This window comes from Syngnathoides biaculeatus, chromosome 10 (genome assembly GCF_019802595.1).
Source record: "Syngnathoides biaculeatus isolate LvHL_M chromosome 10, ASM1980259v1, whole genome shotgun sequence".
NCBI lineage: Eukaryota > Metazoa > Chordata > Actinopteri > Syngnathiformes > Syngnathidae > Syngnathoides > Syngnathoides biaculeatus.
The window spans coordinates 19,561,490-19,577,841 of NC_084649.1; the positions used below are offsets into that span (position 1 = coordinate 19,561,490).

At 45.5% G+C, this 16,352-nt stretch overlaps 1 protein-coding gene across 5 annotated transcripts; it reads right to left on the reverse strand.

The window, feature by feature from the left end:
• Nucleotides 1–2,794: 2,794 nt before the first annotated feature.
• Nucleotides 2,795–16,062, reverse strand: LOC133507847 (transmembrane and coiled-coil domains protein 1-like). 5 transcript variants are annotated; one of them, XM_061833356.1, is made up of 8 exons: nt 15,965–16,062; nt 14,273–14,435; nt 11,230–11,273; nt 9,851–10,610; nt 8,760–9,179; nt 7,183–7,667; nt 5,663–5,798; nt 2,795–3,676 (listed from the first exon to the last, which is right to left on the reverse strand). In XM_061833356.1, the coding sequence occupies exons 4-8, from the start codon at nt 10,451–10,453 to the stop codon at nt 3,356–3,358; spliced, it is 1,965 nt and encodes a 654-aa protein (XP_061689340.1). In that variant the 5' UTR covers nt 10,454–10,610; nt 11,230–11,273; nt 14,273–14,435; nt 15,965–16,062; the 3' UTR covers nt 2,795–3,355. The 5 variants fall into 5 exon arrangements, with proteins under 5 accessions (XP_061689340.1, XP_061689343.1, XP_061689338.1 ...); XM_061833359.1 differs by lacking the exon at nt 15,965–16,062 and adding an exon at nt 15,709–15,958 and having other exon boundaries at nt 14,277–14,435; XM_061833354.1 differs by lacking the exon at nt 15,965–16,062 and adding an exon at nt 15,709–15,958.
• Nucleotides 16,063–16,352: the final 290 nt, after the last annotated feature.

Below are 16,352 nucleotides of genomic sequence, written 5' to 3' on the forward strand. Positions count from 1 at the left end.
GGATAGGCTCCAGCACTCCCCGCGACCCTTGTGAGGATAAGCGGCAAAGAAAATGGATGGACAAACTCAATGCGGATTCTCAAAAAAAAAAAAAAACAGCTGGTGTTGTTGCACATCTACAAAGTGGCTGAAAATGAGACTTGAGTTAAAAGAGGGAATTTATTGGTCTGTTTTTAAAAAAAAAAAAAAAAAAAAAACAAACGTCTTGACTATTTCATTGCCACTAATCGAGACAGTACGGAAGCACTGAGTCTTTGAGCACTTTGAGCGCTCTTCAAGTATGTTAGTTGAGTTCATAGGTCATCTTCAGCAGTGAAACTTCCAGTTGGACTTGGACACACCGCGCCAAGCCATCGCGACCGTTTTGAGAGCCAGTGTACGGCGCCGCTGTGCAAATGTTCGTTTCTCGGTGAGGAAGAATTGGTCACAAAAGCTCATGTTTGGGGGGGGTGACAAATAAAAAATGTGGCCGTCCACTGATGAGTTTAAAAACAAATATGCTTTTGACTGATGAGTCACGGTAAAAGTTGATTCAAGACGACGACGTAAAGCGGTCCACGTGTAAACAAACTCAGAATTTCTGAGAGAAAAAGTGTGCAGTTCTCTCAAAACCACGATTGCACCGAAGACGGCGAGCGGAGCGGCCGTCTTCTCTCGGGCGAAGGGGGGGAGGGCGGGGGCGCGTCGCCTTTCCGAAAAGCCGCCGCGTCATCTGGGGTGCAGCAGGAAGCGATGCAGATACTCCGAGAAAGCCAAAAAGACCAAAGCAAAAAAGGTCGCCGGCGCGGAGGTCAAGGAACCCGCTGCCGCCGGCAAGACCAAAGCCAAGGAAGCGAAGGTGGGAAAGAGGAAAGCGGCCAAAGAGCCTGCTTCGAAAGCTCCGGCGAAACAAGGCAGGAAGAATGCTCAGTGAATGTTTTAATTATTGTCTCAATAAATCTTTTTTGTAGCTCTTTGCTTAAATACGGAGTCTGGTTTTAAATGTACGGGCGGGCTGGACTTTTTCTTCATTTATATGGCTGTCAAATTCTTCTACGGTACTCATCCAAACTTGTTTCTCAATCTTGAATTTGTGCAGTGAAGCCTTTCCCCGAACTGTTACTTCAGCATTGTTCAATTTTGACGGCCTGTGAGTTGATTTGTGAAAACCCAAAAGAACCCGAGACCATCAAATCCTCGTTTAAAATGTTATGTACTAACTAAATTAATCAATAAGTATCAAAGGAACATTAGAAATGGCACATTTGGAAAAATGTGCTCGTGACCCTCGCGGGGATAAGCGATGAAGAAAATGGATGGATGGAAAAATGTACTAATTTACTTCCAGTTTAGCTATTGGGTCACACGTGGGCCTTAACTACCAAAAAAATTAATGCTGACGGGAGACGTTGGGCTTTAAGGGTGCAAAGAATAACTGTGGTGCGCTTGTTTATACAGCGGGCCTCTAAATTAGCGTAATTTCCGGCCGACAAGCCGCAACTTTTTTCTTGCGGTTTATGCGGTGACGTGGCTAATTTGTGCATTTTTTTGTGCAGCAAGGGGGCATTCGAGTGGAAAACGTAAGAATAAGACTGGAATATATGTACCAAGGAAGTGACTTTTACCGGCCCTGTTAGCGCTGTGCTAGCATGTTGCTGCTGTTACTGGCATGTCTCAATGATATGTACTGGTGAGTTTTATTGGAACCAGAACCTGTTAGTGTTAGCGCGGCGCTAGCGTTAAACCCTTTTGGTCTTTCTTTGTAAATATCTCACGTTTCAATGTGGGCACTTGCGTCGTATGTATGTACCAAATGGTATTTCCTTTACAAATGTACTCTGTGAGGCTCTGTAGGCCGGGAATTACGGCACACCGAGTCGTGACGTGACCCCCGTGGGTTCTCTAGGGTTGATATGGAAGTTTGACTGCAGCCATTGACCTAGCGTTGTGTGTGGAGCTCATGAACCTACCGGTCACGCTGGGGTGTTCGGTTCTTGAGGGCGGCCCACGGACTGGGCGATACAACCACAGAAATGGTTTTTTTTTGTTTTTTTTTTTCAGTGAGTGAAAGTAACTTATAGCAACTTTGCCATGGAGAGTTTGTGTTGCACACGTTTACACCAGCATCTTTTTGTCTTAACAGTACTGTTAAAGAATTAATTTATTTTACATTTCTAATGTAAATTATGTGCTGAAGGTGGCGCCCAGCCTCAGCGTGACTGCCTCCAGTGTCCCCAAGTTAACTTGAGTTTGGCTGAATGTGTTTATCACTAAAATTCTTGGCCTGTATTAAAATCTTTAACCTCGCTAGGAATTGTGATTTTTTTTTAATTTTTTTTTTAAAGCTCTTATTGGGTGCTTTGTAGATTTTTGATTTACTCATGTGACAAGCTCAATGCAGGCGACACGGCTGGAAAGCGTTTGCCTCACAGTTCTTAGGACCAGGGTTCAAATTCCAGACCTGCCCGTGTGGAGTTTGCATGCTCTCCCCGTGCCTGCGTGGGTTTTCTCCGGGCACTCCGGTTTCCTCCCACATCCCGAAAACACGCAACATTAAATGGACACTCTAAATTGCCCCAAGGTGTGATTGTGAATGCGGCTGTTTGTCTCGACGTGCCCTGCGATTGGCTGGCGACCAGTTCAGGGTCTACCCCGCCTCCTGCCCGTCGACAGCTGGGATAGGCTCCAGCACTCCCCGCGACCCTTGTGAGGATAAGCGGCAAAGAAAATGGATGGACAAACTCAATGCGGATTCTCAAAAAAAAAAAAAACAGCTGGTGTTGTTGCACATCTACAAAGTGGCTGAAAATGAGACTTGAGTTAAAAGAGGGAATTTATTGGTCTGTTTTTAAAAAAAAAAAAAAAAAAAACGTCTTGACTATTTCATTGCCACTAATCGAGACAGTACGGAAGCACTGAGTCTTTGAGCACTTTGAGCGCTCTTCAAGTATGTTAGTTGAGTTCATAGGTCATCTTCAGCAGTGAAACTTCCAGTTGGACTTGGACACACCGCGCCAAGCCATCGCGACCGTTTTGAGAGCCAGTGTACGGCGCCGCTGTGCAAATGTTCGTTTCTCGGTGAGGAAGAATTGGTCACAAAAGCTCATGTTTGGGGGGGTGACAAATAAAAAATGTGGCCGTCCACTGATGAGTTTAAAAACAAATATGCTTTTGACTGATGAGTCACGGTAAAAGTTGATTCAAGACGACGACGTAAAGCGGTCCACGTGTAAACAAACTCAGAATTTCTGAGAGAAAAAGTGTGCAGTTCTCTCAAAACCACGATTGCACCGAAGACGGCGAGCGGAGCGGCTGTCTTCTCTCGGGCGAAGGGGGGGAGGGCGGGGGCGCGTCGCCTTTCCGAAAAGCCGCCGCGTCATCTGGGGTGCAGCAGGAAGCGATGCAGATACTCCGAGAAAGCGTACCAGTGTCTCCACAGGAAGGCCGCCGAGACGACCACGAGCAGCGTGGAGAGCGTGCGGCTGCGCGTCTTCATCAGCGGCACCACGCAGTTGGCCAGCGTGGACACGAACACCAGCAGCACGGCCATGACGGCCAGCAGCACGTTGATGAGCTTGCCCAGGAGCGTCCGCGCCGTGGCGTTCTCCAAGCCCTCCAGCTGGACCACCTGCTGCTGCTGCTGCTGCAGCTGCAGCTCCATCTTGGAGATGCGCGTCTGGCAGGCCTCCAGCGCCTCCTGCGGGTCGCGCGCACACCCGATCGCGATCGGTGGAAATTCAGACAGGAAGAGCGAAGTGCTTATATTCAATTCCGCCGCCATTTTGACTCCCGCGAGCGTCTCTCAGACCTCTCGGCTGAACGGGGCACGGAAAACACGGAACCGCCGCCGCAGAAGCGGAAAAGGCACGGCGGATGATTTGATGGGGAGAACGTTGAGGCCGACACAGTGTGAAGAGGTGACAGCTTGGTCCGTATGTGACCATTTATAAGCTGGCAAAATGCAATATTTTGCATAGTTTGAAGCCTCATTCGGTTCCACTGCAGGAAATCACATCTGCAAGCTTCTGTTGCGCAGTTTATTTAGCGCTGTCATCTCTATAAATTCAAATAATTTATTGAGATGTACCTGTACCACGTAGGCACGGAACTGAGCCGGCTTGCTACAGCGTATTGATCTATTTATGTAGGTGGTTATAATGTTACATCAAACATAAACTGTGTGCTGAGGCTAAATAAATTTACGAAGCTAAAACATCTTACTGCTATTAACGCTAATATTAGCAGCTAACTAGCCAGAAAGCTAACCAACATGACTCCCTCTCCACAATGTACAGTACGTTGAAGACTCAGTTGTCAAACGTCTCTGTTCTCGAATAAATCGGTTTTCGTTTTTGGCTGATGTTTTCAAACGGAAATCAGGACTCAAACGCCTGCGACAAAACCCGGAAATAACATAGCACGGGGCCCGACCAGCTGACCCCCGACGCGCGTTATTGTCAATTCGAACGCACACCCGGAAATGACATTATGTGTTTATCTAAGATGACACGCTGTGGCGACCCCTAACGGGATAAGCCGAAAGGTAAAGAACAAGACGGTAACTTATTCAATTATATATTAAAAATATACATGTATTTCTACTATGCAGCGCATTATCAGGAAAAACTAAAAAAAACACTTTAAAAAAAACTTTTTTTTAGGCTTGGAACACATTATTTCATTTTCCATTCATTGTAATGGGAAAGCGCGCTTTGGTTTTTGAACGTTTCAGTTTTCAACGACGCAGATTGTGAATTCAAACGCACTGCAAAAAAAACCCGGAAATAACATTATTATCCGTTCATGTAAGATGACACGCTGCGGCGACCCCTAACGGGACAAGCCGAAAAGAATAGAAGACATTAACTTATTCAATTAGATATTTAAACTATACATGTATTTCTATTATGCAATTTATTATGAGGAAAAGCTAAAAAAGAAAACCAAAAAACGCATTATTTCATTTTCCATTCATTGTAATGGGAAAACACGCTGCGGTTTTCGAGCGTTTCAGTTTTCAACGACACACATTATTGTGAATTTGAACGCACCACCAAAAAAAACGGAAATAACATTGTTACGCGTTCATCTAAGATGACACGCTGTGGCGACCCCCAAATGGGACAAGCCAAAAGGAAAAGAAGAAGACATTAACTTATTCGATTATATAAAGTAAACTATACATGTATTTCTACTATGCAGTTTATTATCAGGGAAAAGCTAGAAAAAAAAAAAAAAAACTTTTTAGGCTTGGAACGCATTACTTCATTTTCCATTCATTGTAATGGGAAAACGCGCTTCGGTTTTCAAACGTTTCGGTTATCAACGACGCACGTTATTGTGAATTCGAACGCACCGCGAAAAAACCCAGAAATAACATTATTAGCATAGTAGAAATACATGCATAGGTGAAATACTTGATATAATTAAATCATTTCAGAAATACATTTGTTTTTTGCTTAAAATATCTGTAGCAACTTAGCCCCCAGCATCGTAAACCTTGTTTTATGAACAAAAGTGCAGAATAACTTTAACCAAGCAATAATGAGAGGGAAAAATTGTTTTTTATGTGCACAGGAAGTACGTAACGCGTACCTGTCAGCCCACCCTCGACTACGAACCCACACTGGTGGTGACGCCCCGCTTCTGTGTGCTTAAAAAGGGCGCGGTCGGTACCGCTCACCTGAATGTCTCTGGCGCGCTCGTTGGACTGGTAGGCGATCTTCTCCTCCATGCTGGCGAGTTCCTGTTTCAAGTTGAGGATTTCATTCTGGTGCAGCTCGGTGAGATCGTTGAGCTGCTCCTCCAAGCGTTCGCACCTGCACGCCGCCAAAGGCGCAGATGAATCGTGTCGTTTGAAAGCGGCAACTAGTGCACGCGGTGAAATACAATTCTACTAGTTATCATCTTTTGTGCCAAGCCCTTTTGTGGCCCCATTTTTGTCCAATGGGGAGAAAAAAAGGGGTTTTGGCACCTTCTGGCGGAATCTAGGACAGGGGTGTCAAACTCTTCTTTTGTCGTGGGCCACATTGTACTCATGGTTTCCCTCAAAAGGTGAAACGATGAAAATATTCAACCGCCTCATCACATTTACACATGAAATTTATGAACTAGTGTTGGAATCAGAAATCAAGGGTAATGTTTTTTTTCCCAATTATTGTTGTTTGAAAACACAACAATGCTTGTAATAGTTCGTTTTCATTTAGGATATTAAAATTTGAAATTTTTTTACAGGTTGGGAAAAAAAAAAAAAAATCATGAAAGTTGCCTCCGCGGGCCACATAAAATCATGCGGCGGGCAAGATCTGGCCCCCGGGCCTTGAGTTTGACACCTGTGATCGAGAGTCATTTACAAAACCTTTGTTTCACTTAACGTAATTCCCGGCCTACACAGCGCACCTGGTTATAGGCCTCGGTACACAGAAAGCTAGCGTTAGCACGGGGCTAGCGTTAAACTCTTTCTGTGTACCGTGGATTATAACCAGGTGCACTTGGCAGGCCGGGAATTATGGTATATGAACACGAGTTTAAAAAAAAAAAAAAAGTATCCCTATATGTGATAAAGGGAAATTATATTATATATTCTATCATTTGTATCTTTAAAAAAAAAAAAAGCGCTAGCGCCGCATCACCGCAGGGTTGAAAGTGTGTGGAAAAAAGTCGGAGCTTGTAGGCCGGAAATCACGGTACTTGTTTGAATTTCACTGTTCGCGAAAGGGTTCGGCAGAGTTTCACTGCTGTGGAAAAAAACTAAACTCCCGTAATTTCACCAAACCGCCTTTTTCAAGTATTTGGGTTGTTACAGTGGCGCCTGAGCTCCAGACATTTTTCTTCCGATGATCTTCACTTCGCGCTTTCTCCTGGAAAAGCGCTATCAACATAAAAATCATGTCCTCTCACAAGTAAGTGAGGGTGAGGTTTTCTACACCGAGGCAACCAATCGGAGGAAAGCGGGGTCTGGTCTTAGCCAAATATGGACAAAGCAGGGGCAAAACTGGGTCAAACACAAGTAACTGCCAGAGAGGCCTTTTGTGGACAAGTATGACAAAAGCATTTTTATACTGCGTACAAGTCCACGCTCTATGTGTACTCGTGGGCTGAACCGTATTACTAGTGAGGAGGAAGTTGTGGCCATTAAGCGGGACATGACAAGATGCGGGACAAACGCCCAAACGACTTTGCATCCACCGTGGCGTGCGTTACCTGTAGCGCTCCTCTTGTAGGGCCTCCATGATCATGGTGTAATCGCGCTGATAGTGCGACTTTAAGTTTTCAAAAGACTCTTCAAGTCGACCTTGGTTGTCCCGTAGATCTTGGATCTCGTGGAGCAGAGCATCCAAGGCGGACGCCTGAGAAGGATCGAGCGTGTTCCCCCTCGAGCTGGGGGGGCCGCCGGGGCCTCCCGTCGCGCTATTGGCGCCCGCCGAGCCCGAGGTGGCGCTGGAGCAGTCGTCCTCGCTGCCGAACTTGGGACTGGACTGCAGGTGGCCCGGGGCCAGGGCCCTCGTGCCCCCGGGGCTGACCCCCTCTTCGCCCGGTGTCTCGTCCAGAGAATCTTTGAGGGCGGCGATGTTGTCGGCGCTGCCGAACTTGTTCCGGATGAGGAAAGCGAATTCTCTCGGCTTGGACACCACCGCTCCGGCTGCGGAGTGGGTGGCGTGGGAGATGCTGGAGAGGCCGCCCGTCACCTGCGATGGTTCACACGGTTAAAAACTGACACACGGCATATGCAGTCCGTTTTTTTTTTTTTTGGTTTTGTTTTTTTTTTAAAGTTCACCCACTACCACCCATTCCGGAAGACAATTTTAGCAGTATATTATTTGTACAATCATGAAAACTGAATCCACAAAACATTGAAGTGATCACGCAGTCGACTGTATAAATCACCGACAACACAGCCCCAACATTACAAATAGAAATGGCCCAATGGTTACGATCATCGCCTGTCATCACGGGGACCAAGGTTCAAGACCCTGACTGGTGTCCTTGAGCAAGGCACTTGATGCTCCCCTGGGGCCCCAGCTGCCCCCTGCTCCTGTGTGTTCCACTCACAAGTGTGTGTATGTTTTTTGTGATGGGTAAAATGCAGATAACAAGTTTTGTGTGTATACATGCATCTTCATGATAATAAAGATGATTCTTCTCATTTCAAACATTTATTGGAAAAATTGTGAAAATGGATATTTTTTTAAAATGACCCAATATATTTCTTGTTTTCTTAATTTTCCCCACAGGTATAAAGAGGTTTTTGCTTGAATATGGGAACTATAGTTGGAGGACATTTTGTGCAGATTGAAGTTGCCTAAAAAAGAGAAACTACCGTAATTTACGGCTTATAAGACGCGACTTTTTTCACACACTTTCAACCGTGAGGTTTATGCGGCGATGCGGCTAATTTGTACATTTTTCTAACGGCGGAAAAGGTAAGAGTGAGACCGCCGGAATATATGTGCCGAGGAAGTGACTTTTACCGATCCTGCCCTAGTATTTTACTGCCGTGTCTCAGTGATTTTTACCGGTATGTTTTTACTAGTATGTTTTTTTTTTTTTTAACCGGCCCTGTTAGCGCGGTGCTAGCGTGAGCGCAGCGGCACTAGCGTTAGTACCCAGGTGCGCTCTGTATGCCGGGAATTACGTTATTTTCAGATTACCCCCCCCCCCCCCGCAAAAGAAAATCAAAGGTATGTCGTTAGCTTTTATTTTGGGAGAACCACTCTCCAAAATGTTTATTGGCAGGCATTCCACCCTCGACTTAAAAGAATGAGAGGTAGCGCACACACCTTGGCACCGACATCTTTCAGGCCCTGGTGCATGTCTCGGAGGACGTCTTTGGGCTGGCGCGGGATGCCGTTGTGTTCCACCTCGCGAAGCTTGCGGTGGTAGTTCTCCAGCTTCTTCTGCAGATGCTGGATGGTCTGAGAGGACTTCTGGTTCTTCTTCTCGAACACCTGCTTGATCCGCACGCTCTGCAACTTGTCCGCGTTGTTGGCCAGCTTCAGGTACTCGGCCACGTTGTCGTCTCGCGCCGTCTGCTCGATTTTGATTTGCTCCGTGAGTTTGAGGATTTTCTGCTGCAGCTGGGCGATAGCCTGCTTTGTGCGCTGAGGGTCCGGCGTGCTGTCGACGACGTCGTACCCGTCCGCGCCGCAGTAGACCGCGTTGGGTGAGGCGGCGGGAGCCGATCCATCGTAGCGATCGGGCTGTGGCAGGAGAATAAGAAAAAAAAAAAAAGCCTCGAGATTGACAGTACAAAACTTCATAATAATAATAATACTACAACATCCTAAAAATCACATCTTAGTTTGTCTTGTGTGAATGCTTCTATCATTTCAGCCATTTCCCATAGCCCTCATGCTCCTCGGATTCACGTTTCAATTGGAGCTGACTTTGGGCGACGTGTCGAGGAAATTATGCTTCGACGTCTTTTTGAAATTGAATCATTCAGATTATTTGATACATCATAGTAGCCCCAAATTGTGAAAAATTTAACTCAAATCCAGCACTCATTTGTTTTATTCAAATTATGGCCGGCGGGACGGTGGAGCAGCCGGAAAGGGTGGGCCTCACAGTTCTGAGGTCCCGGGTTCAATCCCGGACCCGCATCTGTGGAGTTTTCATGTTCTCCCCGTACCTGCGTGGGTTTTTTTTCCGGGCACTCCGGTTTCCTCCCACATCCCAAAATCATGCAACATTAATTGGAAACTGTAAATTGCCCCTAGGTGTGATTGTGGCTGTTTGTCTCTATGTGCCCTGCGATTGGCTGGCAACCAGTTCAGGGTGTACCCCGCCTCCTGCCCGTTGACAGCTGACCCTGCGACCCTCGTGAGGATAAGCGGCAAAGAAAATGGATGGATATATTATGGCCACTGACCTTGTCAGGCTCCTCAGTGGAATGGTAGCCGGACGTGAGCAGCATGTCTGCCAGGGCGGGGCTGCTGGGCGTGTCCGTGGTGGAGGAGGAACGAGGCCGCCCAGCCTGCAGCAGGGCCTCGTGGGTGCTGCGACGGTGAATCTGGGGGCTACCTTTCCGGGGGCCGTCCCCGGCGACCCCCGCCTTGCTGCGGCGGCTCTGCAGGCTGGTGCCTCGCTTCATCATTGGCGGAGCGCCGCGGATCTGCTGCAGCACGCGGCTCAGTGCTGCGGGAGGGGCGGAAGCGGCAGGGCCGTCAGAATCCAAGGAGAGGGCGGAGGGGGCTCGAGGCTCCCCGACTTCTGAGACTGCATCGGTGGCCTCGGAAATAGGGGCCCCCGCGCAGGAGGTGGCGGTGTCGTGCGGGGACACAGAGGAGCGTCTGCGCTGTGGCTGGAAGAGCTGCTTCAGACCTTGGCCCAACGCTCCCATGTTCTCCAGGGCGTTATGGGTGATTTTGGACAAACCATGCTCAGATTCGGACGCCCTCCTCCCGCCCTCCGGTTCCGCCCGGCCTCCTGAGTCCGCCTCCTCTGGACACTGCTCGCTACAACCCTGATCCATCAGAGGCCTCCAGTTCTACTCGGGGCGGGGGTGCACGAAACAAGCTACACGGCGTCGACACCACCCACCCCTCCCCTCCGAGAGGCTGGTTGGATGGCGCTCACTTGTGCTTTTAGAGAAGACATGCATCTGTGGCTTGGCTCAAAGTCATGCTTGTCTACCAAAAGAAAAAAAAAATGATGGAAAAAAAAATTACTACATGCAAAAAGTGTGCGATAAACAGAACAACCAAAAGAATACAAAGAAGTTAGCAAAATCAACTCAGTTGGTGCAGAGACATCCATTTTCCCCCCTCCAAACAATCCTGGATTGAACATGAAAGGCAACTGTGACGTTGTTTTAGTTTCATTTGTCATCAAACATGGCATGACTGACAGCACCAACTTGCTGAAACAAAAAATATTTCCGCAAAAAGAACAAAAATATTTAAACATTTTGAGAACAGTTTCTGAAATGTGGAAGTTTGCCAGATGAGGACCATATTCAGTCCAACCATATGTAGAGGAAAGGTTTCATTTCAGAAATTATTCAAATGGATGTGTGTAGATGTAGCAAACAAAGAGAAATTTAAAAAAAAAGTGAAAAATCCAAATTAAAATCTAAACTGAAAATGGTTCCAGCTGATTTGTTACAAATGGTGCTCTTCTGTTCGCCCTCACCACATTCTTATACTCATTTCTACGTTAAAATATGTATGGCAATTAGTTTCACTCGCTACATGCGTAATAGGATTGCTGCAATAAGAGTAGAAGCGATAAGGACAGGTGGTCGCTTACCATCAGCTCAACCTCTCCTCAGCTGACTCACAAAACGGGACAGGCTAAAAAAAGAAGAAGAAAAAAAACATTTACACCCTCACAGGCCGCCACTGTAGTGACACCTACACCATTTCACGAGTTCTGTGAGATACAAAAGTGCGCGACTGTGTCATCTTCACTACAACAGTCGCCGTATATGCGACGCACGCAGCGGAGTGGAGAAACGTACTCGACAGTCCGACACGCAGTGGCATCAATTACAAAAACCGGTGCAGTCTATTTGAGGTGCGCTAGCAAACCTACCCGGCAATTAATTGTGCGCCCGCACGGCATTAACGCTGAGGGCACAGTTTCAGGAAGTGCTGCGCGAAATTGTTCAGGGTAGCCGTCGGTGAAAAGCATTCTTCACTAAATGAAATGAATGATTCACAGCATTTATTCGGCTGGCTGTACCGGTCTGACCTCTGGTATGCCGTGATGACAAAGCGAGTGCAGGCAGGATCACGGGAAGGAAAAGGCTCTCAGGAAGTGTCAGCGTGCAACTAGTGACATCCATGTGATTGGGGGTGCTCGCCTGTCAAATATTATTTTAGTGCTGTGAGGCAAAAGCCAGACAATGTGCACACAACGCAATAGCAAACATGCAAATGTCCATTTCTAGATTTGCAGCTGAACTATTGAAGCAGCAGCGTGACTTGTGCTTCTTTTACATACGATATTACACACACGCCTCAGCGGACTCCGCTTGCACGTTCGTCGTGCGGCCAAATGTAGGATTTGACCCGGTTTCATTCGCCATCCAGCGGCGGCACATTCGCTCGGAAAGATTAAAACAGCAGGTGTTCACATTTACGCTTCCGTGTTTGAGCAGCATTTAGGAACGCTGACTGTTTTCAAAGCGTGACTCTTCGCCGCCATGAATCCAGGCCCGTTTTGAGGCTTTGCCATACATGTAGCTCTCTCTGATAAAACGATTCCATGAGTCAGCTGCATGATCAATCGCTAAAAGCAAATCCATTAATTCTGGCGATGTTTTGTGGCTTTTTGGAACACCTTTTCAAAAAGACGGATGACTTCACGTGACCAGTGTAGATCGCAAGTGCTCGGTTCAGCGAGCATCAGAGGATTAACTGCACGGTTTGCTTTTTACTGGCACTTTTTTTTGCCCCCCCCCCCAAAAAACAAAAACAAAAAAAACTCTTGGAAAAAAAATCTAAAAGCAGGACCAGCATTAAGACATGAGAAGAGAAAGTGGGAGAAGAACATATACAGTAATCCCTCTCTACTTTCCGGATCACCTATCGCGGATTTACGGACCCCACCCAAAAAAAAAAAAAAGCCAGATCACTACGTACTAATCTGCCATCCCCGGCGGAACAACATGGACCATCCATCCATCCATCCATCCAGCCATCCATCTTCTTAGCCGCTTATCCTCACAAGGGTTGTGGGGAGTGCTGGAGCCTATCCCAGCTGTCAACGGGTTGGGTTAATATTGGGTTCTCTTTGAAAACCTAGTCCAAGATAAAACTAAACTTTTTCCACCATTAATGTGACTTACAAGCTCTCCACTAACTCAGTTGGAAGAAAATCCTTCAAGGGGGAGATTATGTTGTTGCACAAGTGTGCACACCCTCATAACTGGGGATGTAGCTGTTCAGATTTAAGCAATCACACACCTGCCATTTAAAGAGCCGCCGACTCAACCTAAAGAAATCTAAAAAGTTGTAGTCTGCTTTTTTTAGTTTTGTTGTTGTTTTGCTTTCTAGCAGAGGTTTTGAGCTTTGAAGAAAGGACTGGCACTGCTCTTTGGAACTCTCATAATTTCCTCTGCTTAGACTAAGACCCAAAAAATGACAGTGCCAGCACGAGGCTTCACGGTAGGTATGATATTAATTTGCACTGTATCATGTTTGCTCCCAGCCTTAAAAAGTTTTACTAGACAGTAATAAAATCCCCAAAACACATGTGAAAATGTGTTAAGACTCCAATGAATCATAGGGTGAACTTTCCGGACAGAATTCCTAAAGTTATACTTGAAGCACACAACACTTCCTATCTCCAAACAAACTCCACACCTACACTGAAGCATTGGGGTGAAATTTTTTAGGTCACCCCAAAAAAAAAAAAAAAAAAAAAAAAAAAAAAAAAACCAGGCATATTCACAAATTATGAGGAAAAACGCAAGCTTACATTTTTGAAAGCCGTGAGACTCAACAAGAGTCCCAACATTTTTGTCACAATGTGTCACAATTTTTGTCAACTTCTTGACAAGCGTTAAAGAGTGTATTAGAATTGCATTTTACATTAAACAGATTTTACATTTGTAACCAGTTAAATGTTTTTTTTTTTTTTGCCAGTACAGTTAATAATTATGTTATGATTGTGACATTTTGTATCTTCCTAACCCTGAACTGAGAGGCCTATCTGGAACATTATCATTATGTTTTCACTATTTCCTAAGTAGTTTTTTTTTAGCAAACATTCTGAAATGAACATGTTCAATTTCAGACTCCACTGTATCTAAATCTATATTATTAATAAGTGAAGCTGTAGCAATCATCCCATCACAGCTGTGATGCTACATGTGTGCAATCCTAAAATGCGACATTGAAAGCAAACATTCCTCACACGCTTGGAGCAAACATTTCCCAAAGGCAAAGAAATTACACCAGCGTCCGTCGTCTCTAAGCTCAGGGCAAAGTGATTTTGCTGAAATGGGTCAGCCAACAACTCGCCTCCCTCTCTTTGCACATTGCAGCGCTCCAAGGTCGCACCATCTGAGGGTTGTGCGTGTCGTGGCGCATTTAAGCTTTTACTTCTGGAGCACAACCATTAAGCAAGTGAGAAGCAATTTTTTATTGTGTGAATATTTCAGAAAAATGCCCCAAATCCATTACAAGACTGTACTGATTGTCTGTTTTGTGCTGCCGAAAATTAAGTTTGGAATCATGAACAATGAAATAATGAACCTTTTCTTCAAATACAAAGAAACCGAGGGGAAAAAAAAAAGTCTTATCTGTAATTAGCATTTAAGAAGAGTCAAATAACAGTAACATACCTACAGTGGTTGTCATCAGCCAATGTGCGGTCCAAAGGACAGGGTAGGCGGATTAAAATTCCAAGCAAACATCCACCACCTCCCCTGGATAAGTCTTCCAACTGAAAGGGCGGCTCTTGGTCGTCAGTCAGCTGTCTCCGTTAACATTTAGAAAAATCACATGCTGCAAGGTTTTACAAAGCAAAAAGAAAAAAAAAATTACAATTATTCCCTTGCTTTGGCTCCCGGAGCCATTTCCAGAATAGGAAGCTCGAGTAAAAAAGTCAAACGGAAATACACTTGTCAGAGTTGAGCTTCTGTACAAAGGTTGTTTATTCAAACCAGAACAAAAAGGTAAAGCAAATGTTTGATGTGTACTCATCAGGTGGATGATGACGAGTGCACACAAAGGACAAGGTTCCATTACACGTGCACAAAAAAATATTGTAGATGACCTTCTCTGTTTTAGCTAAACGTAAGGGTGGATTTAATTATTCTCAAAGCACTGGCACTCAAGGCCATTCACTAGTAATTACACAAATGTTAATTAATGAATGGACGCCCCCCTTCGGGAGCACTTCATGCTTGCTTAATTTTAATTACAGCAGTGCAAAGAAGACAAGCTGTCAATACAGACAAATGTTTGATGTAAAACCATGTCGCTATCTGCATTCTTCTGAGATGAATACAAGCTCATGAGTTACAGGTGCATTTAGCATCGAAAATGGGATGATCATGAAGAATATAATAATACGCAGCACATTCCTGTCAAATATGTGCAATACAAACAAATGATTGTTTGACTGCAAATAGCCTAAGCTCAACGGTTTAGAATTAAGAGGTTGAAACAAGCTGATTGCTAACTAAACCCCATACGAGGCCTCCCTTTTACACTAAAGTGTACACATAGCTGTAGTTGGTCAACACAATTGACCTGGTGACTAAAAGTCACGGTAGTTAAACGTTGACTACGTTGTTGTTCCTGTTGTTTTATTTTATTTCATTTGGATCGGCTTTCTCGCGTTTAGACACTTTAGCAGGACAAGCTAAATTGCTGCGCCCGCGGGTTGTTTATTTTACCGCACGGCACACACCGGCGAGAAAGCGCAACGGGCGAGGTTGGAGTATTCTATGACTTCGCGTGAAGACGTATTGGGCTCATTCGGCGTGTATTACTTCCTCGAGAGCAAAAATAAGGGTGCATTTGTATAAATTTGTCATCACCTAGAGAAAGGGTGGTAATGGCTCCGAAGCAATGTCAGCGTATAAATGTATCTCAAGTTAACAAGCAATGAGTTTTCGGTGATACAGAACATCATGACAACTACATCGCGACGTCTTTAATCCTCGGACGCTCACTTCACTGTCAATTTACATACGACACTCACCTGTTACCCTCACTTAAAGGGCGATTTAGTTTCTATTTGAATAACAAAAGTAAACAAACCTCGCCCCACCTGAATTAGCCGGCCAGTAAAACAGGTGCCCACTGGCTTGGCTGGCCAATGGCAACCAGTCTGTCACTTAGCATACTTCGCTAGCTCGCTAGCCAGCTAGCCCACCGCCGCGGCTGGCTAACTAGCTCCGGGCGAACGCAGCGCGCGTCGACAAGCACCCAAACGAGCACGGGTCGGGCGGGCGTACGCGGAAGCGGATTTCACGCCGAGAGTAATTCACAATGTCGGCAAGGGAGGGTTGTCGGCGTCAACTTACGTGGGCGCTTAGAGGATTGTGCTGGTGACCGTTCATCTCTCCCGATGGAGGAGCACTTTCCGATGACGTCATATAGCGTGCTCGGCGTCAAAACACACAACAGCGCCCTGAAAAAAAAAAATTAAAAATAAAGACAGCAAATCCACTGTGATCACTCTTATCTTTTCCTGTCAGAAATTAACTTGGATGTAAGTTAGTTACCTTGCAGAATATAACTCGTAAAGTATCTTAATTTTCTCGTACAGCACTTTCGTATCAAAAGTAGTGTTAAATTATTAATTTGAAACATTTTATTATATATTTTTTACTTGAAGCGAATATGTAAATTATTGTACATTGTTTTGGAACATTTATCGTGAGGTGCTTGGAGGTAGTATCATTTTTCTTT

Bases quoted from the DNA above. Each gene is read 5' to 3' on its own strand.
- LOC133507847 (XM_061833356.1), bottom strand. From the start codon at position 10,453: ATGGATCAGGGTTGTAGCGAGCAGTGTCCAGAGGAGGCGGACTCAGGA. The intron at 9,180-9,850 runs GTCAGTGGCCAT...CTCCTGCCACAG, and splicing joins CCACTGAGGAGCCTGACAAG to CCCGATCGCTACGATGGATC. The intron at 7,668-8,759 runs GTGTGTGCGCTA...GAACCATCGCAG, and splicing joins TGAAAGATGTCGGTGCCAAG to GTGACGGGCGGCCTCTCCAG.